Source organism: Neopsephotus bourkii, unplaced genomic scaffold (genome assembly GCF_033783945.1).
Source record: "Neopsephotus bourkii isolate Nb327-2 ecotype Australia unplaced genomic scaffold, CSIRO-AGI_Nbou_v1 NB_1526, whole genome shotgun sequence".
NCBI lineage: Eukaryota > Metazoa > Chordata > Aves > Psittaciformes > Psittacidae > Neopsephotus > Neopsephotus bourkii.
The window spans coordinates 7085473-7109545 of record NW_026902002.1 but is presented as its reverse complement, the minus strand read 5'-3'; the positions used below and the strand labels follow the sequence as shown (position 1 = coordinate 7109545).

At 45.9% G+C, this 24073-nt stretch overlaps 2 protein-coding genes across 8 annotated transcripts in view; one reads left to right on the top strand and one right to left on the bottom strand.

The window, feature by feature from the left end:
* Positions 1-766: 766 nt before the first annotated feature.
* On the bottom strand, positions 767-15487 carry CNOT9 (CCR4-NOT transcription complex subunit 9). Of its 3 annotated transcripts, none has more exons than XM_061370190.1 (8): positions 15328-15487; positions 9132-9311; positions 7917-8032; positions 6558-6667; positions 5677-5786; positions 4645-4743; positions 2078-2169; positions 767-1389 (listed from the first exon to the last, which is right to left on the bottom strand). In XM_061370190.1, exons 1-8 carry the CDS (start codon positions 15349-15351, stop codon positions 1221-1223), a joined length of 900 nt encoding a protein of 299 aa, XP_061226174.1. In that variant the 5' UTR covers positions 15352-15487; the 3' UTR covers positions 767-1220. The 3 variants fall into 3 exon arrangements, with proteins under 3 accessions (XP_061226174.1, XP_061226176.1, XP_061226175.1); XM_061370192.1 differs by having other exon boundaries at positions 767-1328; XM_061370191.1 differs by lacking the exon at positions 15328-15487 and adding an exon at positions 12724-13849.
* Positions 15488-15689: 202 nt separating this feature from the next.
* Positions 15690-24073, top strand: part of USP37 (ubiquitin specific peptidase 37) — a 33057-nt gene continuing 24673 nt past the window's right edge. For 3 of the 5 annotated variants that reach the window (XM_061370189.1, XM_061370188.1, XM_061370186.1), the window contains exons 1-6: positions 16426-16741; positions 20221-20392; positions 20949-21049; positions 22449-22630; positions 22991-23065; positions 23674-23771. In XM_061370189.1, coding sequence (XP_061226173.1) covers positions 16586-16741; positions 20221-20392; positions 20949-21049; positions 22449-22630; positions 22991-23065; positions 23674-23771 — 784 coding nt within the window. In that variant the 5' untranslated portion in view covers positions 16426-16585. Of the gene's footprint in view, positions 15748-16420; positions 16742-20220; positions 20393-20948; positions 21050-22448; positions 22631-22990; positions 23066-23673; positions 23772-24073 lie in introns of those variants that run through there. The other 2 variants (XM_061370187.1, XR_009727986.1) reach the window with 2 other exon arrangements.

Here is a 24073-nt window from a genome sequence, read left to right as displayed (position 1 = left end):
CAGATGATCAGCAAAATGGGCTACTGGCAAGGGGGGAGAAATCAAGTAGCTGCCCAGGCTTGCCTGCAGCCAAAACAGGCTCCGCCGCAGCAAACCCCGGGAGCTCTTTGGCTGCTTCTGAGAGCCCTACCACAGCGGAACCAAGCCCTCGGCGCAGGGAGGGCAGATACACAGCTGCTGGTCCAGTTCAATTGCGGCAGGGCCAAGACAGAAGACAGGGCAGGTCTGAAAGCTGAAATGGATGCTCCTGGCTAGCAGAGGAGCTGCAGGAGGGGGGAAAGGGAGGGGACCAGGACTGACAGGCACCTGGCACGGAAGCTGCATACCTGGAGCCTGCAGGACGTTGCTCCCTGTGTGTGGCAGGGGCTCACCGGCTGACTAGCCACAAGGCAGGTTCCCTACACTGGGCTCCGTTTCACAAGCCAGACAGCAGCACAGCTGGGCAAGAGCTAGGTAGGAGGCCAGCAGACATCAGCCCCTGGCTGCTGGTTAGCTGCAGGAGTGTACTATTTACAGCACAAGCACCACAGTCATGCTGTCTTCTTCCCTAGAGCCCTGGGCAGCGAGCTTATGACGTGCAAGTAATCCACCCCTCCTCCTGGGGCGAGCAACTGTGGTGCCCTGACTCCAGCCGCTGCCTCCACGCCAAAGGAAAGGAAGAAGCTCACTGTACCAGCTGGGTGCAGAGCCAGGAGCAAGGATGTGCTGACAGGGAAGAAAGCTGTTCCTGGGCTACCTGCAGCCGAGTAGGAGTCTTAAGAGGGAATAGGACAACTGGATCGGCTTTTATTCAGCTCACTCATCTAAACAGATGTGTAAACAAGAAGTGACAAGACCTGGAGGGACGTGGCGCGGACCCCTATGTCACACACACCACTTGGGTGGAGACTGAGCGAGCTGGAAGTAGCCATCTGCGCTACCCCCTGCCTGGCAGTGGGGGGAGAGATGCCAGCCAAGCCTCCAAGGGAGGCGGGGATCCTTACAGATGGGTTGGAATTGATTTGTTTCTTGGTTTCTGAAGCTGTAGCATCAGCGTTTGCTGGTGTTGTGATCCCCGGAAGCGTGCTGCGCCACTACAGAGCAGCCCTTTGGCTGGGTGGGGTGATCTGACAGGCCAGCAGCTGGCTGGCATGCCTGCTTTGTTGCAGAAGAGGTCACCTGTGCCTGGTTCTTGGTAAACCTGAGCTGTTTCTTCCTTGGTCCCCCACCTCCCCCAGCAGTCATTGCGGAGGAAGCGGGATGCCCCGCGGGTCAGTGACTTGACCCTCCTGCAGGTTCTTGACGAGCTGAGCCAGCCAGCGTTTGGTGGTGGTGTCATCCTTCAGGACCTGGGCAAAGGTGGTGTCCTTCAGTTGGTCAGGAAGGCACTGCCTGAGAGCTTCACGTGCCCTACATCAAGAGACAAGAAACGGGGCCCAACAAATAAACTCACAGGGGCAAGAGGGGAACAAACCCCACTGGGGACACCATGCTCCTTTGCCTGAGGGTCTCCCTGGCAGGGCCAGCTGAGGAAAGCACCAAGCAGCACCACCATCACAGCACGTGGTGCTCAGCCAGCCAGCACAGCTCCCACCCTGCACGCTGACCCCACTGAGCCAACCCCTGTGTCCTGACATCCATCAGTTAAGGGCCATGTGATGCCAGGAGAGGCCAAGACAACAAATACATAGCCAGTGGCTCTGGGCATGAAACTAACCTGTATTCCCTCAACTGAATTTGAACTACTGGCTACTACTGCTAACAGCCCCCACAATGCAGAAGAGGGAGAGCACAGTGCACCTTCCATCCCAGTCCCTCCCTCGTATCTCATTCAAGCTATATTTGAGCTCAGGCAGTCGTAACCTGCACAGCTTGAACTTGCACAAGCCCCAGACACTGTTTCTTCCATGTACCATAAAAGCTCCTGAGACTAGCAATAACCCAAACCCAAATAAACAAAAAAACCCACCCATTTTTCACACCGAGCTAAGGGCTGACATAAGGACAGATGGGAACCTGGACTCTCCCTGAGTGGGCACTATGGAGAAGAACCACACTTCCCAGGAGAAGACCCTGCCCAAACTCCTAAAATGTTTACCTGGGGTTATCAGAAAGGCGAAGGTAACAGCGGACAACATGTTTCAGTAGCCGTGCTGATGGCTCCTTGGACAGCTGCAGGACCATTTTACCCTGTTTGACAGAGGCCAGTGCCACCAGTTAAAAGTCTTTTTACAAACAGCTTCACAATCGGCAGAGAATGGGGAAGACCATTAAATCACTCACTCTGGTTTCCCCAGCATCACAGCCTGTTACCTCTCAGCTTGGTATCTCGTATGGAACCCAGTGCTCTGCTTGCTGAGATGCCTTTGAGTGGAGCAGCTGGCCACAGCTTGGAACAGTTTCTCCCAGCATCTCAGGGAAAGCTTGTCTCTTTGCTTTTCACTTCCCCAGGACTGCTTAGTGGTCCAACGATCTGCTACATTAAAGGGAACCTGGGGCTTCCCCCTTGTGGAGGAAGGTAAAAGTAACCCAGACGCTTAAATAAGCCCAGGCTGAGTCACTCGGTTAGGTGTGTTCCCAAGCTCTGCCACACTCCCTCTTCTCATCTGTGCTACCTTCATTTCAACACCCATTTAAAACATTACCAGCAGCCTGGGAAGTCATGCCCAAGGACTGGGCTCACATTCACCATGTACAGTAAGATCCACATCTGATCTTACGCACCCAACAGTTGTACTCTCAATTTCTGCTACATCCCCCATTAATGCATTAGTAGGAAGCAAGACCAGAGCAGATGTCCCCAGCCCAGTGACCATGTCTCACATCATCTAGGTCTCTGCACATGGTTGCACCTTTGAACATACCCAGCCTAGAGAACACTGCTGATGCCTTCATATGCCTGCTTTGAAGGCCTTTAACAATCTGCTTCCACATATTTAGGAGTCAATCAGATATGCCCAGTGAGGTTGGGGGGGGCCCAAAACCACCTTGGCTGACATTAACAATGTCTCTCACTAGCCAAGTTCACCTGTATTCGGATATTTAGGCAGTGGGCAATTCGCAGGTCCCCGTCGTCTGCCCTTTTGCAAGTTTCCTGCTCTCAGCAATTCCTCAGGATACCAATATTTCTTTTAAATAAAGAACAAGTCAAAGAGTTCCTCACACAGCTCCTGGGTGGGAAATGCTAACTTCATCTTCTAAAAGCATCTAATACTTGTGTAACATCTTACCCTATTATCACCAGACAAGGATGTAACTCATCACCCTCATGAGACAGGAGTACACTATCCTGATTTTTTAAATAGAGAATAGAAATGTTTATGAACATTTTAATCTTTCTCCAGAGCACTATGGAATATTAATGATGCCAGTACTTCACCCAATGGTGGGATTATCCCACAGCGAGGACTTCTTCCATGCTAACACAGCTTTATGTGCTCACATCCTTCTGTCTCTGCGCCATTCCCAGCCATGGATTCTTCCTCGGCCTTCCCTACCCCAGGGTTTCTAATTTCATCCTTCACTTTGCCCCCGAGTCAGACATACTTTCATCAAAGCAATCCTTTTCTTGAAAGCAAAAATCATATCCCACTGGATATTATGGACATCTACTCCCAATCATTCATGTTTTGCTGTTTGGATTAGGAGGAATTTACAATTGGGAAACAGACCAATAAATACTTCAAATGAAAGCATTAACATTTAGGCACAGAACCAGCACTGCAAAGCGCTTAACTTAATGCTGCATTTTCTTCTCCTGAGACTGATATTTAAAAAGCAAACAACCAACAAATCAAACACAAAAGCAGGACAATAGCTATTCCAGGGCAGACATGTATTCCCCTTGGCAAGCTCAAGATAATAAAGCTCAAGCTGGGGCTATTACTCCTGGATGAACGAGTACCCAAGCTTCTCCTTCACAGGGGACAGGGAACGGGCAAAAATAGCCTGTTCTCTCAGCTTTCCAAGACAAGAATTAGAATCATAAGCAGCAGCTAGTAAGATTCAAGTTAAAAGAGAAAAAAAAAAGGAGGTTGGCCTTCCAGGCAGCAAACAGGAAACCCATGAAACAACTCGGGAAAGGACACAGGGGAAGCAAAAAGTTTCAATCAGTTCAAGGGGAGGATAGGACAAACACTGGGGGTTACTGCATAGAAAACCCACAACTGGCCCCAGAAATTCGAAGGTAAAAATAGCTGCAGCTGCAGGACTGTTACAAGGGCAAGTATCATATATGTTAACCTGCTTTTACTCTTTCACTCAACCTGCTGCTTTGCTGTAGGAGACAGAGATGAGAAATGGATTTATGGTCTGAGCTGTGTGGTCATTCTTACATAAATAATTCACATCCAACCAACAACCCTGAAAACTCCTTTTCTTCTCTGGAGATGTTTACTCAGTTTATCTTGGGGACTTGGTATATTACAACTAATGCGTTCTCTTGGCACACAAGCCAGAGATACACAAAGGAAACACGCAGAAGCAGAGAGCTACAGTGTCACAAGCCATAAGCCCAAGACCCCCTTGCCTCCCTCATCTTCTGCTCCAGCCAGAGAGCAGTGAAGCAGCTGGGGAAGAAGCTGGCTGCTAGAGCATCTTCTTCTTCTTCTTCTTCTTCTTTTTTTTTAATACAAACCCGAATATTTTAAAACCAAATAATCTTACCAGTATCATGGCAACATGGGAAAACCGCTCATAAGTCTGACAGATATATGCCAGCCCTGTGTCATCCAGCAGGATTTTCTGAAGAATAAACGTAGCAACCTAGAATGGGGAGAAAGCAGAAAAGAAAGCATACAAACAACTCACCTACCCTGAAAAGGACACTCTTTGTGTTGTGCTCTTTTCAAGGCAGGCCCAGAGCTGAAAGGCCTTTCAGCAGGCAGCAAATGCTTTACTCAGTGAAAGTTTAAAGCCAAAGAAAATGCAGGACACTACACAATGTTTGACATCTCTGGCTAAAGAAGAGATGGATACAAAGCAGCATGTACAAGACAACTGGATGTAGGTTGCATAAATCAGCAGCTACTACCAGGCTGCTCAGGACAGCCTTGGGATTACAGCCACACTACTCTGGTCACAGAGCAAGAAGCAGAAGGATCTGTCCCTTGGCCCTGCAAGCTGATTTCAGTTCTCATCTTAAGCATTACTGATTCATCATGAGACACATGCCTTCCTGGAAGAACCTCAGGCAGCTATGTCTGCAGGCTTCATCAGAGAAGCACACACAGGCTATAACCTTTGGCCAGCCTACTTGGGTCATCGGAGCAGCCTAACCACAGATCTGAACTCATGAGGAAAAGCAGCCCTGTATCAGAGGAGACAACAACCTGGCCCAGTGCAGTGAATATTCCCATAACTGCCACTACCAGCTGCCACCCAACCTCTGCACTGTACATCTACAGCATTTGCTCTCTCAGGCCAAGGGAAGTTGGTCCAGTCACCCCTAACAGTTACTCCTCAGAGCTGCAAAGGAGGGAATGAGTGTTGAAAGCTGCCAAATGTTTCCCAGCCAAACTACTGAGCTCAGGAACTCCAGTTTAGTTTGGTCATTTTGGTTTGTTTTTTTGAAGAGGTAAAAACCACACCCAGAGTTGCCCCAACATTTGCAAGAGGACACAAGCCAACTCTACAGGTTACTGGCTGCGTGGTCAGTCAGAGATAAACAAGAAGTCTTAACACAAAAAGAGTAGGTACCGTTTTGGAGAGTTCACTGCCAGATTCCATAATGCGTAAGCACAGGGGGATAATTTCTGTTGTCAATAAGAAATTTATCACTTCTTGTTCATCAGTTTTCACCAAGGCCCCTGGAGAGAAAAACAAACCCCAAAAATCAATAAATGAGAGATCGTTTCAAAAAAAATCTCACGTTTCAAAGGCAGCCTGTGCTGTGTCCTCCCCAGGAATAAGTAAACCTGAATAGCAGGCTGAGCAACTGTCAGCCTAAATGTGTTGTAGCACATGGCCAGAGAAGAAATCACTTTGGCACCATAAAAATAGGCTTGAGTTTAGGGGTTGTCTGTTTGTCAGAAAGCATCCTTGGCTGTCCCCCAGTGGTGACACAAATACAAGAGGATCATGCCACCCACAGCAATCTCTGGGAAGAAGAAATGGATTTTAAGACCCTCTTACTTTATGAACTGAGAGATAAATGTTAAAAGGAAAGAAAGGAAAAAACCCAACAACAACATAATAAGGGGAAGACAGGCCAAATACACTCAAATCAATCACCAACAAATACCCAAAGAAAGCCCACTCTGCGCCCTCCCATTCCAGTCTCCAGCTAACTGGGCTGAAAGCACAAGAAGCCTGCCGGTGCTTGTATTCACAGGGAACATATTTCTGGCAATGCATCCACACCAGTGTTTCCCCACTAGTGAGAAGCCCAGTTTCTACACAGAAAGAGGAACCTTTCTGTGTCTCCACAACTGATGAGAAAGGAGCAGGTCTTTCTGTTAACACTACATGACTCGGAGGATCCCAACAGGGACAGACCTGTGCAGATCTCCATACCCGCAGCATGAACTGCATCCAACCTGTTAAGAAACTAGTGCTCCAGCACTAGTCTGGCTGCTTACCAATCACTCCAAGGCTTGTGAGCCGCAGGTACTCAAATGGACGTGTCTTGCTCACTGTGTGTAGAAAGGGGTACAGGAACAGAGGGATATGAGCTGCCAGAAAAGCTGACCTGTTAGAAAGGGGGAACACCCAACATGAGACACAAGGAAAACAAAGTGAGCTAACAATCCAGCATTGCCATGCAGAGCCTCAGACTATTCCTGACAAACACTGTTGCTGCTGTTGTAACAGGCTGTTCTCTGATGGAAAGGTATGAAGTAAATTCTGCACTGGGTGCAGCACAAAACCTAACATCTAAACTGTCAATTACATGCAACACTGCTTCCAGCTGACCAGGAAAAGAGCACATCCTGTCATTTTTATTACCTCCTCCTGCCACCCAGACCCTCTGCTTTGTATATTTACTGTTGCATTTCTCCTTACTGGCTCCCATGAGCAGAGACAGTCAGCCACAATGCATGCACAAAGCCTTTACATGGCAGAGATCCAGACTAGCTGATACCTAGGTACTAACACAGTTTAAATGTGCACAGCCATCTTTCCCCAAGAGTCCTCATACTGCCTTCTGACTATGGGCAAAACCTGGAGCTTGCTCTGCTACCAGAGGCAGCCTTTCTTTCACAATCATCCAACTTTCTTCCTCTGTTTTCATTTTTCAAACTTTAAATGTAAAGGTGTGTGGTGTAAAACTACCCTACTTTTTTGGATATCATCTCATGGAAGGCTGCTATTCAAAACTACTTTGCAGCAGCTGAAAACCAACTTCAGCTATGCAGCACTTTCTTCTCAGCAGGAACAGAAGCATGAGGCCATGGATCTCTGAACCAGTATCATTTTTTCCCTGCTGACACCGGCTGGACACATATTGAGAAAACCTGAATTTACGCACTGGCTGAGGACTCCAGACATGGCTCTGCTATTGCTCCCTTACTACACATGGTCTCTTGGAAAGACAGTCCTGCTCATTCAACACTCTGGACAGATGGTCTAAGTAACTGTAAGCTGCTGTTCTAAGTAACTGTAAGCTTATTAAAACAAGGATCTTGCAAACAGCACTCAGCACAAAGGCACTCTTATCTCTGGTTGAGCTCCCAGGATCTGCCACAACCCAACATCTTAGGAATTTCAGGATTATCCAGGGAATGCAATGCATTTAGGACCAGCATAAAGCTGTCATCCTGATAATTTGTTCAAACAAGTGAAAGTAGGAGACAACTATCTATCTTATAGCTCTGTCCCCTGTCCTCCTTCTCCTGGTAAAAAAGAAGAAAGGAGCTGATGTGCTTTTGGAGTCAGACAGACAGGCTGATCTGTCAGCATCAACACCTCAGAGAACTCATGCACTTGGAAACATTTACCTTGTTTCAGGATGTGATGCAACACACTGCAGCAGAGCTAAAGCATTGCAGACTCTGTTGGACTGATGAGCTGTCAGAGTCGGAGGGTTGATTGATGGATAAATATTTACAATTTCCTAAAAATTAACAGATGAAGAAAAGTTACAGCAGAAAAACATCAGAAACCTGCACCAAAGCACTTGCCCAGCAACGAGCTATGATGACATGAGATAATAGTCTGCTTTTACCACGCACCACTTTGAAGTTACATGGCAGCTACCACGCTCCCCAGGCAAGGGCAGAGCTGGGTCAGAGTCAATTTGACAAGGAGTCACAGGAATGCCATCAAACCTTAATTTCAGCAGAATAGGGTTCATTTGATTTCCTGGCTCTTTATGAGTGTAGGAACTGCTTTGTTTTGAACTTCCAGATCGAAGAGGAATATTGCTCCTGTGCCTAGAGGCAGAGCACACCCACTCTATTCATATTATAGCTGTTGATACTCTTCTAACTCAATGCAGGAGAAGCAGCTGATTGTGAGAAATCCAATTCAGAAATCTGCCTGCTTCCAACTATAGCTCCCTTCTAATTTTCTTCACTTGTTTCAGGGGCACTCCAAGAGCAGTTTGACATTGCCAATGCTGCACTCTTTTTCTTTCCTTCTTTGAAAGAAATTACTAGATTGGCACTGAGAGACAGCCAGTCATCAGCTGCAGAGCAGTCTGCCCAAAGACAAGCTGAGCCATTCGGTTTCATACGGAATGCAGGTACATTCCCTTGCAAGGATCTCTGGGACAGTGAGCTGCATTCCCCTGCTGCCCTTCCAGCAAGCTCCCTGCAAGTGCAACCTTCTGACCAGGAATTGCTCAGGCTCATGCAGAAAAAAACAATTCAGAGATCTTAGTAAGACTGTTGTGGTTCTACTATGACATGGTATGAAAATGAGCAGAACATGGTCCACGGGAAGCTCATACACCCAAGAACTTGCCTGTTCCCCTTCCAACTATTTAAGCTGTCTAACTAGAAATCATGCAGTCTCTACACACATTGTCTCACTAGTGATGATTAATGGCAAATGGGCTTCTTGCATCTGCTCCCTCACCACATGATCCAACATATATCATTCTCCCAGCAATGGCAACAAGGGACCCCACAAGTGCCTCACCTATGGACGCACAAGCTCTGCAATGTGCCAGTGCTGCACCAGGGAATAAAGACACCATCAATCTTACCCACCTGAAGGAGCGCTGCGATGGTGCCAAAGGAGTGCCACAGCATCGGGGCAAGGTCAGGCACAGACTCACGCTTCTTGCTCAGCTCCAGCAGTGCATTCTCCCGCGTCTCAGGGCTGGAAAGCTCATTGATCCACTGGTAGATCTTCTCACGGTCAACCTGAGCCAGCGCCGTTGGCACAGGCTGGAAAGGAGACAAGAAAACGTCAGTCCAAACATTTTACCCAAATCTCAGCTGAACTCTTCTCACAACCTGGCAGATAAACAAAGAAGGGCTCAAAACTCTCTTGACTGGGGGAGGGAGGAACTAAAGCTGCATTAAGATGCTCTAGATATAGATCCATTCCTTCAATTAGTCTTATTATTTCTCCTATTGGAAACAAAGGTTTTACTTTCTGGACTGGCTCATTGTGACAGTCTCTCTTAATCTACTTGTCAGGTAGTACCTCATAACTTCAGCAATTTAAGAGTCATGCTGCTGCCTGTCTGTGCCAACAGAGCTATTGGGGAGGTCACACATACTTCACATACCTCAGCCAGCTATCATTTGCTTCACCTGCATTTAACACACACTCATTTCATGTTTCAAGTGCACACTTACACAAATTCAAAGTAAGGCAGATGCTACTTTTTCTCTCAAAAAGCATCCATGGCATTAGAAATTGTCAATGGGATTCACCCAACCTATGTGAGAAAAACATTCATACAAACACTATAAAAACCATCACTTCTCCAACATCAGCAGGACACCGCTCACAGCCAGAGACACCTGCTGCCAGAGGTGTCTCATATTCATCCCATATATCTTTTTTACATGCATGGAGGTAAGAGGGATTTTTCCAAAGCTGATTCCGTGCAAAAATTCCTGTTCGAGATATACCCAGAAGGGCAGACCTGTATTCACAGTGAAGGCACATTATCTACTACTTGAGTGAAAGTAGTAGAAAGTAGGAGGGCCAGGAGACCTCCTTGGATGGATAAGGAGCTCCTGAGGAAAATTCAATTGAAAAGAGTTTTATAGAAAGTGGAAGCAAGGGCAGGCGGCCTGGGAAGAGTACAGGGATGTTGTCTGGGAAGCTAGGGACCAGGTTAGGAAAGCTAAGGCCCAGTTAGAATTAAACTTGGCTAGGGATATTAAGGATAACAGGAAGGGATTCTACAGGCACACAGCAAATAAAAAACAGATTAGGGAGAACGCAGGCCCCCTCAGGAAGCTCTCGGGTGAACTAGCTACACAGGATTTGGAGAAGGCTGAGGTTCTGAATGACTTCTTTGCCTCGGTCTTCTCTAGCAAAGGCTCTGACCGCACCACCCAAGTCTTGGAAGGCAGATGCAGGGACTGTGAGAATGAAGACCTTGGGCCCACTGTAGGAGAGGAACTGGTTCAAGACCATCTTAAAAATCTGAATGTGCACAAGTCCATGGGTCCTGATGAAATCCATCCGCGGGTCCTGAAGGAGCTGGCGAATGAAGTTGCTAAGCCGCTGGCCATCATATTTGAAAAATCATGGCAGTCAGGTGAAGTTCCCGACAACTGGAAAAAGGGAAATATAACCCCCATTTTCAAGAAGGGGAAAATGGATGACCCAGGGAATTACAGACCAGTCAGTCTCACCTCTGTGCCTGGCAAGATCTTGGAGCAGATTCTCCTGGAAGGCATGCTAAGGCACATGGAAAACAACAAAGTGCTTGGTGACAGCCAGCATGGCTTCAACTAAGGGGAAATCCTGCCTGACCAATTTGGTGGCCTTTTATGATGGGGCTACAGAACTGATGGACAGGGGTAGAGCAGTTGACGTCGTCTACCTGGACTTGTGCAAAGCATTCAACACTGTCCCACACGACATCCTTGTCTCTAAATTGGAGAGACGTCAATTTGATGAATGGACCACTCGGTGGATAAAGAACTGGCTGGATGGCTGCACACAAAGAGTTGTGGTCAATGGCTCAATGTCCGGCTGGAGACCAGTAACGAGTGGCGTCCCTGAGGGGTTGGTGTTGGGACCGGCCTTGTTCAACATCTTCGTTGCTGACACAGACAGTGGGATTGAGTGCACCCTCAGCAAGTTTGCCGATGACACCAAGCTGTGTGGTTCGGTTGATAATGCTGGAGGGAAGGAATGCCATCCAGAGGGACCTTGACACGCTTGTGAGGTGGGCTGATGCCAACCTCATGAAGTTTAACCATGCCAAGTGCAAGGTCCTACACCTGGGTCGGGGCAATCCCAGGCACAGCTACAGGTTGGGCAGAGAAGAGATTCAGAGCAGCCCAGTGGAGAAGGACTTGGAGGTGCTGGTCGATGACAAAATGAACATGAGCTGTCAGTGTGTGCTTGCAGCCCAGAAAGCCAACCGTATCCTGGGCTGCATCAAAAGGAGCGTGACCAGCAGCTCCAAGGAGGTGATCTTTACTCTGCTCTTATGAGACCTCACCTGGAGTATTGTGTGCAGTTCTGGTGTCCTCAACATAAAAAGGACATGGATCTGTTGGAACAAGTCCAGAGGAGGGCCATGAGGATGATCAGGGGACTGGAGCACCTCCCATATGAAGATAGACTGAGAAAGTTGGGGCTGTTCAGCCTGGAGAAGAGAATCTGCGTGGAGACCTCATAGCAGCCTTCCAGTATCTGAAGGGGACATATAGGATGCTGGGGATGGACCCTTCATTAGGGACCATAGTGATAGGACACGGGGTAATGGGTTAAAACTTAAACAGGGGAAGTTTAGATTGGATATAAGGAGGAAATTCTTTCCTGTTAGACTGGTGAGGCACTGGAATGGGTTGCCCAAGGAGGTTGTGAATGCTCCATCCCTGGCAGTGGTCAAGTCCAGGTTGGACGAGGCCTTGGGTGATATGGTTTAGAGCGAGGTGTCCCTGTCCATGTCAGGGGGGTTGAAACTTGATCTTAAGGTCCTTTCCAACCCTAACCATTCTATGATTCTGTGAAATAAAGGATTTCTCTTCTGCCTTTCTTGAGCACCAGGGAAGGAACAGCACCAAGGCCAACAAGCTTTCAAGCCAAAAAAATGAGGGAGGGCTGGGAAAGAAAGGAAAAGAAACAGGGACTGTGGGATTGTAGCTTGGTTTCTGTGGAAAGGCACAAGGCTTTCAGTGAAATTTGCCTCATGGCTCTGCTGGCACAACAAGCACTCAAGGTGCAAACAAATGCTCAGCAGGCTTCCTAAGTAAACAGCTTGGTGATTGAGGTACAAAAATTAGAGGAAGACAAACATCAGCACTAGAAAACCTCCTGTGCAAATACTTCCAAAAGCCAGCTTAAAATCTATTTAAACATTCTGCTGTGGTATTTACTACTCAAGTAAAGTGCTGCCCTGTCTGTACACTGCTGATCCCAAGCTTGCTAGCACACAGCCAGCTCAGCATCCCCACAGCTGTGTACAGCAGCCATGTCTGGGAAAGGCAAATGGACAGCTTCTGGTTTTATATCAAACCCAGGCTGAAACTCTAATTGTGCTGTCCACAACACATGTGAGCAGTGCCTGACCACACTGACAGCAACACTACTATTAAGCAGCTCATCACCCAGGCACTGAATACAAAGGAGTTCAGGAACTGGAAGTGGCTGGAACCAAACCTGAAGCCATATGGCAGAGGCAGGCGCACAGAGCTGCAGGAGGGGTGAAGGAAGAGACCTTAACTTTTGGCAGACACCTCCAGAGCTTTTTCTTTCGCTTTCTGCAAAGGTTTTCCTCCTCCATTAATCCATATACTGCATCCATAGTCATATCCAAAGAGAGGCTTCCCCAGCTGTGGGACTTCTCTCTCCTCTACCTACTTCCACCCCATTAACTTAAATGTTTATACATAAGTGAAGGCACTGTTACCAATTCCTACACTCAAGGTCTCAAATACCTTTATAGCTCTTCATCTTTCCTCTTATTCTCTTTTTCCTCTTGTCTACTCATTTTTATTTGTATTTTTTCCCAGGACCTCACACTAAATTAATAATCCTGACAAACACGCTGCAGTTACAGCTGGGAGTGCAATTCAATGCCAACGCTGACACTGTAGCTCAGAAAGAGAGGGAGAATGAACAGAGCTCATTTGTTTTCATTTCGGATGGTAGTGACAAGCAGTGCAGCAATAATAATGTTGTTATAATTGTGTTATCTAAAGCTTCCATCTATTTTTCTAGACTCACTGAAGTTTCAGTTCCTGTAAGCTTAAATACATCGACCCTTTAAAAGCACAATCATGTGCTTATGTTCCCCTAAAGAGCACTAAGTAGATTTTCCACACAATTAAGTTTATGATGTCCAATATCTGCCTTAGCCAGAACCAGCTGTCTTTCACAGGTTCTACAGCTGTTAATCTCAGTTTAAATTGAACAACTTTTTTTTTTCCTGATTTGCTACTTTATTGCTGTTCCCCTTTCTCCTTCTGAAACCCAAAATTCAGGAGAGCCCCAAGGTTTACATACAAATCCTGCAAGCTCCGAGACAGAACCCTGCCAAGCAGATTCTGGTTTGCATTCAGGCAAAGCAAAAGTTCCCAAGAGTGTCTCAACACAGCACAAACTGGCCACCTCTGCATCGCGAAAGGCCCTCCTCAGGAGAAACAGCATGACCTCCAACAGCCAAGCCCAACTGCACCTCCAACAACTACAGAATGAACTGGATTTAGGCAACTGGCTCTCTTTTCCTAATTGAGCAGTTGCTGTGAGGCACACTGGTAAAAGTACAGGTCAAACAAAGCAGTATTTTGATAGGTCACCAACTCAAAACCACCAAAATGAACTTTGAACTCCAATAGCTGTGAATTAGCTGATTTGAGTTGGGCTTTCAAACTCTTACTACTAGTTACAGCTGCATTTATTGCTTTGAGCCTGTTTCCAAGCCTCTAGCGTATTACAGTCTTCTGCGTTGGAATTGAAGTGTCAGCTCTGCCACCAGCTTCACTAATGCTCTGGCTTACACAGCTTTAGCATGACAGAAATCACTCAAAAGAATTCCTGAGCCAATTCATGACTCTCCTAAGAGGCAATGTTATTCACCACAGCTCATAAGCACATTTCCAGAGCCAAAGACCCTTCCCTGTCACTTTTAGTCTAAGCCTACCAACCAACTGCCGTAGGAAACATTTCAATACAGAACTACCACGTGGCATGAATTATGTATAAATTAAATATACATTCAGAGGAGTCCAAATTAAATTTGATTTCTATTTCTGAAATTAGTTGTTAAAATGGTCTTAACAAAGAAATATCCTTTTATAGAGATGACTAGGACACAGGATTAATGGGAGATACAAGAGTGAGTCACACATTTTGATAAGTGCTTAGGAACTGTATGACTATGGAAATGTAAATGCTGATTGAGAGAGCTCACTGTGATCTCACACACCTCACTATGCTCTGGAAATTGTCACTTTAAATCAGAAGTATTTGCTAGCTTTCAAGTCACAAGCACCCAAACAAAGTGGGAAGGCTTAAAAAGTCCTCTCAAGTCCTGCTTGCAAGTACTTCACTCAGTACTGTTTGCTTGTCAGTCCATGCAGAACCTCCGGCTAAATTAACCTGAAAAGAGCTCTAACTGCTGGTTTTACAACACATCTCCCAAACCCAATATGCACCGGAGATTCAATCAACCCTTGCAATTCTTACACACACAACGAACAAGCACGTGGAAAAGTGAAAATAAAACGGGAAATAAGATGCAATAACCACATCGTTTAAACTCAGCTTCCATTTCTGAGCCCAGCCAGGCCAAGGTGACTGTCAGCACAGCAAAGTATGGGGGAAAAAGGGGAGTAGGAACGAGCAGCCTCTACCTTCCCTCCCCTTACTGCTTCCCTGAGGAACTTCTCGCTATCTCCTCTTTTCACCCACAGACAAAGCGAAACAGCTCCCAAAGGACAGAGCAGCGGCTCGGGAAGGGCAGAGAGCGTCCAAGCACAAGGGGGGACAGCCATAAACCCCGACGTGACACAGACGCGGCGGGAGGAGCACAGCTGGGACACCTGCCAGAGATGCCCTCCTGGCTCCTGACCGAGCTCCCTCATCCCCATGAGCAAGCAGCACAGCAAGGCACAACCGGCTCAGGAAGGCGCGGAGGAGCCCCGGAACAGCGGCTGCAGCACAAACGCACGCGCACTCAGCGCCTCCCGCTACAGCAGGGAACCATCGCCCCGGCCGACCGCGCACCGGGCCCTGACACTCCACCGCCCAGCCTCGCCTCACCGCGGCCGTAGCCAAGCTGTGCATGGTGGGTGCGCTGCCGATGTGCCGCCGGGCCCGGCTCAGGAGGCCACCGCCATAGGCCCAGGCCCACCACGACCCCTCACCCCGCCGCAACGGACGCTGGGACGGGGCGAACGAGGAACGCTGCGCGCATGCGCCAGAGCACCACCAGGGCGACGCGGTGCGATGCCGGCGGGAGAAACCCAAGGGGGCCTCTCCAGCGCATGCGCAGTGGGCAGCCGGGTCGGCTGGCGCGGGGTGCGCCGGGAAGGGCGTCACCGCCGTGGTGACGTGAGCAGGCGCGCGCGAGCGTGCGTCGCGCGGCGTTTTGGCGCTGCTGGCCAGTTCCCGCCATTCGCCGCCGTTTTCCCCCTACCCCTTCCCCCCCCACGGCCCGGACCCAGCGGCGTCGGGACGCAGGTACCGGGGCTCGGTCCCTCTCCTTCCCGTTCCCCCTTCACCCCCCCGCAGCGGCAGCGAGCCTTTCCCCCCTCCCTTCGCGGCGCGGCCCGGGTGGCCATGGAGCGGCGGGGCGGGACGGGAGGCGCTGCCCTCGCCACCACCCCGTGCCCGTGCGGCGGGGCTCTGACCGAGGGCAGCGGGGCCGGGGTGGGAGCGGCGGCGGCGCCTGAACTCGGGATGCTGGGGAGGGGTGGGGGACGGACCCTCGGCGGTGGCGCGCAGGGGCCGCTTCATTCAGTTATTCCTATCTGACTTTAAAACGCGCCTGCCGTGCTGATCGGGAGCGGGGGCTGCTCCTCGGAACGCGCGGTGGAGTGCCGCGGAGGGCGGCAGCACAGGAGGGCTCCAGGGACCCTCGACCGGGCCCACCCTCATGTCACGACAGAAACGAGCGCGCTTTCTCTCTCGGGCTTCCCCGAAACTTTCGTTTCCGTCTCTTACAGACTCTCTCGGTCACTTTTTTCCTTTCCTTAAGTTCTGTTGAAGTTGCTTCAAGGGTTCGTAAGGGTTTCTGTGTCGGGATTGGGTCTGTTTGCTTTCTACCAGTGGTAAATCGGCGCGTTGCTGCCCAGGTGGGGAGGGAATTGATTAATCCAAGTTTCCTTTGCTTCTAACTCCCCTTCGCTGTGTTTACAAACACCAGCAAAACAGTTCTCCCGAACTTCAACAGAAACTTAAGCCATGCTTACATCTTCCTTCAGAGGTTATCTGGCATGCTTAGTTATAAACTTCTCCTTCTGAATAGGTCTTTAAGGTGGAGTAGCTCACTCCTGTTAGCTCTTTTCCGTGAGAAAGCATGGCTCTGCTAAAGGTGCACGGACCTGTCCGGATGCGCAGCATGCAGACTGGGATTACAAAATGGAAAGAAGGGAGCTTTGAAATTGTGGAGAAGGACAACAAAGTGAGTCTGGTGGTTCACTACAATGTTGGAGGGAGTCCAAAGACGTTTCAGGTACACCAGATATTAAGGCTTTTGTTTGAGCAGTGCATGGATTGTTCTCCTTTGTGAACAGCTGTCCTCTTCAAGGCTATTAAGTGTCACGAAAGCTTCCTTCTGTCACTGTTTCTTGTTCCTCATTTCCTGAACACTAATCCCTTTGTATAACTCTCCTGTAAATTATTCACGTGTATTGTTAAAGGATCTGCCAAGGTCGGCATCCAGATGCCACTGAGTGGGAAGAACCAAAAAGCAGGGAAAAGTTACCAAAGTACATATGTAGCCTTGTGGCTCATGTAACCTTTCTGTTACCAATTTAGTTGAAGAATGTAGAGGTGCAGATCCTGGACACTTTGTATTGGCAGTTTTCCCGCTTGAAGAGTAATGGTGCTAGCACACTTGTAGCCTTCTAATAGTTTAAACAAGACAGCTCCACATCAGTTTTTACAGTTTTAGGTTTTAAATGTTCCAGGCAGTGGGGTTCCCTCACTGGGGGGCTGATGAGGATCACTGTTAAAGATTTTTATGCAATATTCAGCCTAAATTGCCTTATTTTTTCTTTCATTCTGTCCTTGGTTTCAGCTCAGTCTTCCTTTATCTGAAGTGTCCCAAATCAAAAGAATGTAAAGGAGTGTTTTTCTTAAGAAGTTTCTATCTGATATAAAAATATTTGGAGGATATAAAAGCAGTTAGAAAGAAAAAAAATCCAGTCTTATTTATCGACTTTGTAACAGCCTAAACTAATCCAAGTGTTGGCTTCTGCTTTTTCGTGCTGCAGTTCTTCCTGAGTGGTGTTCCCCAGACCATTCCCTGAGCTTTTTGTTTCTGTGTGTGGACTCGCTAAAAGAAAAGTTCACTTTATTTTTGAAAGATCAGCTTTTGCCATCTTTGTGTGCTAAAATGTCATAGCAAAGAACATGAGTTGCCTTCAGATCAAGGGGTGAGAAAATCATTAGCTGTGGATAGTTCCTTCCTCTGTTAATGTGGCCTTCAGTCATTTGCCTTCTGAGACACGATGCTGTGACTGCGTGTTTGATTTAATCCAGTGTTTGACCGTGTTGCTTCTGAGAAGAGTCTCAGAGGTCTCTTACCTTTATGGGGTGCTTGTTCTCTTGCACTTCTTTCTGTCTGAATGAACATTAATGTGGTGTGACAGTGACTTGAAGGGTGATTCCATGAGGAGGATAAGCCTACAGAACAGCTAACCATGGCCTGAAGGGACAGGCTTCACTTCCAGTCTCTTGCATCTGGTGGCTCTGCCACTCATCAGGTCTCCCTGTGAGCTCAGTGGAGGGTTTTCAAGTGAATTTATTCAGGGAAAGAACCAAGTATGAGATCTGGTGTAGGGGGTCATATGGTGCTATGCAGCTAGGCCTGCAGTGGAGGAGGAGGAAATGCCACATCTTTAGACCAAATATTTTTGTTTGGATGGTGGTTATTTTTCAGCAGGTTCTGTTTCTGGTCCTGTTCATCTTGAAGCAACACAGACAGTGACACAAGAGTGTTGGTGAGATGAGCAGCAGGCAGGGAGAGCTGCCTGCCTTTTGTGCTTCAGGCTTGTGCTTGAGTGCGGTTTGGGTGAGCCAACCCCAGTCTCACAGCGCTCTTGCTTGTGCTGCCTCAGGCATCGTAAGTCCCTGATAGTTTTGCTTTAAAAGCAGCATTCCCTTTCTTTGAGAAGTTGCTCTGGGAAAACTGTAGGTGATTTCTCCACCTGTTTTCACTTCTCTGTGATACAACATTTGGATGGATCCAGGGTTAAATTTCTTTCACCTGACTGGTGTGTCATCAGATTTCTTATGTCAAATGATATGTTTTACTGATGTTTTAAAGCTCTGACTAAGTTGTCCTAGATGCTAGATATGTATTAAGAGAAATATTTACTCCCTCCTTCCAAGACTTTGTGACACTGACAGGGTCATAACAGGCGGGTGGAGAGTATGGATGGAACCCTGTCATTATAGCATTTTGAGTTGAAAAAGGTTGTTTTGCACTGAGATGGTAAAGTAAGTTTATCCTTTTGCACCAAGCTTAATGTTTTAAGAGAGGGGGAAAAATTTGGAGTCACCTTTTCAATTCTTATGTCTTTGAAAATATTTTTTAGCTTATAGTTAAAAAAAAAAAAGAAAACAAAACCCCAAATACCGAAACCTCCCAAAATCAAGCAAACAAAACCCCAGCAGCAAAACAAGGATTGCGCACTAAGTATTTCATAAATTTAATTTTCCCAGTAAAACAACCCTGAGTTTCCAATTGAGCTGCTTTTCCAGCCTCTGATAAAGAGCTGTTGTGTCTAGATTGACTTTCCAAGAAGTTAGAGATCTGCACTGAAGAAAAATCTCACTGGGGGACATGGAGTGCCATGTCTTCTATATACCTGAACAAATTTAACTAAAAGTTAGGAATAATTTTTATTTTTAAACTTGTGTATAGTTTGAAGGCAGCAAGGCAGGTTCTAGAGCAATGTATAGTGAAACTTCAGTGTTAGGGTGTAATTACTGTTCATGTCTATTAATTCCTCATTGTAGTTTAGCTCAGTGATGTGGCGGTATGCAGGTCAGGCCAAATTAGGAGGCAGCTTCAATCTGATGGGCAGTGTTTTACTCTGTCTTGTGTCGTGCCTAATGACCTTGGCCGTGGTTTCTGATTGTGTGTGAAGCATTGAGTACAGCAATACCCTGGTGTGGACATCACTGTATAGCTAGCGCCTGATCTTAGGCAAGGCTAAAATGAAGAATTAAGCAAAAAGGGAGGAGGTAATTGAAAATGAGAGTGTGTTTAGGTGTGTATTGTCAAACTTCCATGCAGTCTGCAGATGTGAGGGATTCTTTTGCTTCCTCTGCTTTAGGAGTTACCCTCAACCTCCTCAGATAGTGGAGCCTTTACTGAACAGCCAGTTCTTACAGGTGGCCTAGCATGTAGTAACAATTAAGTAGTGGTATAATAAAGTAGCAGTGGCATTATTAGGGAGCACAGATTCTTATTAAAATTATTTTGTGCTTGACCATAACCCTGAAAGTTTTGACACCACTTAATTGTTACAACGTTGCATGTAGACTAAGCACGCTTCTTATTAACTTACTCCTTCAGCAAATTTTTTTATGCTATGTCAAATCTGCTAATTATAAACTGAGTAGAGTTTGTAGCTAACATTTAAAACATCTTGAATTATATTTCACATTTTATGTGGAAGTTTCAGACAGGTAAATGGGACTGTGTGAAACTCTTATTCTTTTCATTCAAAAATGTCACTCAATAGCAAAGCAAATTTCAGAAAGTTTATTATTATAGGGACTGTTGATCTGTAGGGATGCTATCATCTTCCAAGACCACCAGTTGCATCAGTTCTGTGAGGCTTCATGTTTGCTTGAAATTGAGCAATGAGAAGTATTTCTGTGCAAATGCCTCTCTGTTTGAAGTGGTTTGTTTGAATTTTTAAGTCTTTGGGCTTTTTAAAAATGGATTTATGTTTATAGTCACCTTCTTATTTTCAGCTAAGCCATAACATTAAAACTGTGACACTACGCCCAAATGGTAGAAAGCTGTGCTGCCTAATGCTAACACTAAAGGATACCAGCTTCTTGACAATTGATAAGGTACCATTTAAAGATGCAAATGAAATGCGGATGTATTTGGATGCAGTTCATCAAGACAGGTTTCATACAGGTAAGTACAATTGTTGTAAATCAAGTTAGTAACAGTTTGGAAAGGGGTCAGTGCTGTGTTTCCTTTTCATGTATCTTTAGCCATTTCGTCCTTGTGTTACTGACTTTCTTTGCATTCGTGTAAGTGCTTCTTTCTGGCCCTGAACCCCAATTTTTTGTTACATACCTTTCTTATCATATACCTCTTACCGTGCTGAACAATAAGCAGAGATTAACATGCAGGTATTGCTTATGTTGTAGTCGATATTGCAAATACTTAGTATTTCAAACACTCTTGTCTATCACACATGCAGAGTCTTTCCTTTTTATTTTACCTCTTATTTTATTTTGTTCTATTTAAGGATAGGATCCTTACTGCCAACTGAGTAAATGACCAATATAAGGTATACCCATAAACATGTGCTTACATCTGTGCCCTCAGATTATTGTACTGTCTCTTGGCAGGAAATCTAGCATGTCCCTTCCAAAATTGGCTCCAGCTAAATAGCATCTTACAAATAAGAATGTCAATTGGTTAAATGACAGACAAATAAAATGTTGTGTACTTTTCCTGTCAGTTGGAAAACCCTCACAGGGATCTGGCAGCTTTGGAGGTGTGCTGGGCAGCAGGACCACACAGAAGGAAGTTAATAGGCAATTCTCTTACATAGAGAACCAGGTTTGTTTAATTGTTCAAATTTTTCCTCTCCTCTAATTTTGTTTCATTCATTTCCTTCTCTCATTCTCTTAATGTATGCTATAATAGCACTGTAAATACATATGTTGCATCCAGAGTCTTTGTAATCTAGAGGGCTTGGAATAGATATATACAAGGTGCTTGGCAATACTGTGTCTTGCTCATGGGGAGTCATATATTCAGTATAAACAAGAAAGGTCAGTGTCTGGCTGTGGAAGACGGAAGGTGTTCTTCATGCTGAGCTATCAGTCAGGCAGTGAAGCAGCAAAAGTAGAGGGGAAAATAGGTGATTAAGACTTCTCACATAGTTGTGAATATCTCTGTTCATACTGAATACCTTGCATAGCAGCTGAACATGTTACAGTCAGCATAGGTCTTACTGAGTTTAGCAGACTTCAGCCAAATATATATATATACATATGCATATATATATATATATATAAGCCGCTGACCTGCTTTAGCATCAGAATAAAGTCACTGAATTTGTAGCATTCTACTCAGCGTTTTTTTCCCCCCTTAAGTGTTTTTCCTTCAAAATGTTGTTATTCTTCCTTTTCTTCCTGCATAATGCAGATTTCATGATGTATCTACCAGCTTTAATTTACTTTGTGTCTGTGAATATACCTGTATTACCACCCTGAGGGAGGATATTTTTTATTTTGTCCCAAAACAAATTTTGCATGTTGCTTAAAGGCAACCTCACAGCAAAAACTCCAGGGCACTGTGTATGTTGGTAAGATTAGATGTGTTTAGATTTCAAGTCTAAAATTGATCAACATTCCTAAGTCAGCTTGGCTCTTTCCATTGTGTTACATGTGGCACTTGCTTGCCTAAGGCTGTTAGGGCATTGTTGTAATTGTGTGGGTTTTAATATCCACTCCCCAGGTTTGATCTGGGGATAGAAGTCATGCCTTGAGATTTTTAATGTCAAAGCAGGTGAAGGAGATATTTAAAAACTGAAGTTTAACTTAGTGTTGGAAAATGATAAGGGAAATTGGTGACTGCAGTAGAGTTTCATGTTTATGCCTTCTGTCCATATAATCAAAGTTTTACCTATGTCTAATTGGTGTTAAACTCTCCTGATGGATTACAAGTAACATTTTTCTGGGTTTGGATGCTATACTGTAGCAAGTAAAGCAGTGATGTAAATGTTAGCTGGAACAAGCTTCCAAGGGAAGTGGTAGAATTGCCATCCCTGGGAGTGTTCAGAAACAGTGTAGATGAGGACCTTAGTGACATGGTTTAGTGGTGGACTTGGCAGTTCTGGGGTAGAGGTTGGTCTTGATGATCTTAAAGGTCTTTTCCAACTGAATTGATTCTGTGTTTCTATGTTTTTCACTGTTTCTGTTCTACCCCTGCCCCCTCCACTTGGGTTTTGTAGACTCCTTCCAAAAGAGTGGCTGTGGAAAGTAAGGAGGAAAACGCATTGCGCAAGGTGCTGGGTACCCCACCGAGAGTGTCCGTTAAGAATCCCTCTGGAACTGGAACACCTAGCAACAGGGTGAACATCTCAGCATCTCCTGCACCCACAGTCCCCCACAGAACGGGCTTGTTGGAGAATCGGTAGGAGCATTATCCTCTTACTATGATATATGATACTTCAGCTCTTTGTAGAGCTGCGGGTGGAAGTTGGTATACCTAGAATTAAGAAGGAGTATGTTTCTTCCTCTGGTTTTGCTGTTATTTATAACAGGATGTTAATATGTGCTTTTCTAGCATCTGGCTGGTACTGGCACTAGAGCTTTATGAGCAGCTTAAGAGTTGGACAGACCAAGTTGTTTTCTGTATGCTATGTTATAAAAGTGGAGTTTGTGGAAGATAGGTGCAAAATGCATGGAAAGCACTGAGTTCTGTTCAGTTGGAAGAGGGACACTTACTAGCCTTTCTGAAAGAATGACCACTTCAAAAATTTTCTCTTATCAGTGAAAAGAGGAAAAGAGCACAACCTCCTGGCTCAGAAATGAGTGAAGATTATCCCAAAGAGAATGATTCTTCAACGTAAGTAACCGTGGTTTCTAGTTCTTGATTTTATATTCTTCATTCATTTTGCAAAGGCAATTTTTTCTGAAGGGAATGCTTGGGTATTTCCAGTCTCAGCAACTTGGCACAAGCCAACCACTAGTGAACTTGTGAAGACACTGGGTGCTTGAAATGGGGTTTACGTTCAGGATTAATGAGGGAAATAGAACCTGCTCCTGCAGTTGACTTGCAGGAACTGGCATGTGCAAGTTCTGTTATCTTTCTTCTCTCAGTCTAGTCAGGGTTATCATAGGTGCTGTGCATGTATGGCAGTAGTTACCATCTTTATTGAACTCCTTTTTCAAAAGAAGTTAAAAAAAAATTGAACCCTTTTCAAAACAAAATTCATAAAGGAAAAATTGCCATTTGGAGAACAAGCTCCCTCTGGCTGAAATCACATTTGAGGATAACTAAGAAGGCTTGTTTAAACAAATCGGTTAAACTGATCTGCAAGTAAAGTTCGACCCTTCCATAGGCAAGTATTAAAGGTGATAGGAGAGAAATGCTTTAAACAAATTGTAAGTATCAAGCAGGAATACCCTGTATCTTTTATAGCTGCACTGACTTTCACTCTTGTTCTTCTGTAGGAATAATAAAGCCTTGAGTGATCCAGCATGGAAGTACTTGAACAGTAGCAGAGAGAAACAGTTAAATCTGAAGCAGGCAGAGGAAAATAGGACATCAGGTAAAAAAATAAAAAGTAAAGCCAAATGATACCTGGCTTTGACCAGTTTGATTGAGAGTTGCTGCAGGGGTGGTTATCCTAGTCTGCTTTCCCTGTGCCATTAACTTTCTTGTTTTCTGTAGAGCTAGATACGAGATGCAAACAACTTGCCTTTGTTTTTGAAGCCTGTCTTACTCTAGTGTGACCCTGACTTTTATACTTGGGTGCTGATGCCAGCCCATGTGCCAGCTTGTTTAAAAATTCAACAAGCAGCTTCAAACTTTGCTCCAAGCTGCCCTTCCCCTGGGCAGGGGATTCCTGTA

What these genes read in the sequence shown, in the direction of transcription:
- CNOT9 (XM_061370190.1), bottom strand. Translation starts at nt 15,351, where the DNA reads ATGCACAGCTTGGCTACGGCCGCG. An exon ending in GCAGTGAACTCTCCAAAACG is followed by an intron (nt 4,744 to 5,676) that starts GTACCTACTCTT and finishes TCCCCATTCTAG; the next exon opens with GTTGCTACGTTTATTCTTCA. An exon ending in CCCATGTTGCCATGATACTG is followed by an intron (nt 2,170 to 4,644) that starts GTAAGATTATTT and finishes TCTGTCAAACAG; the next exon opens with GGTAAAATGGTCCTGCAGCT.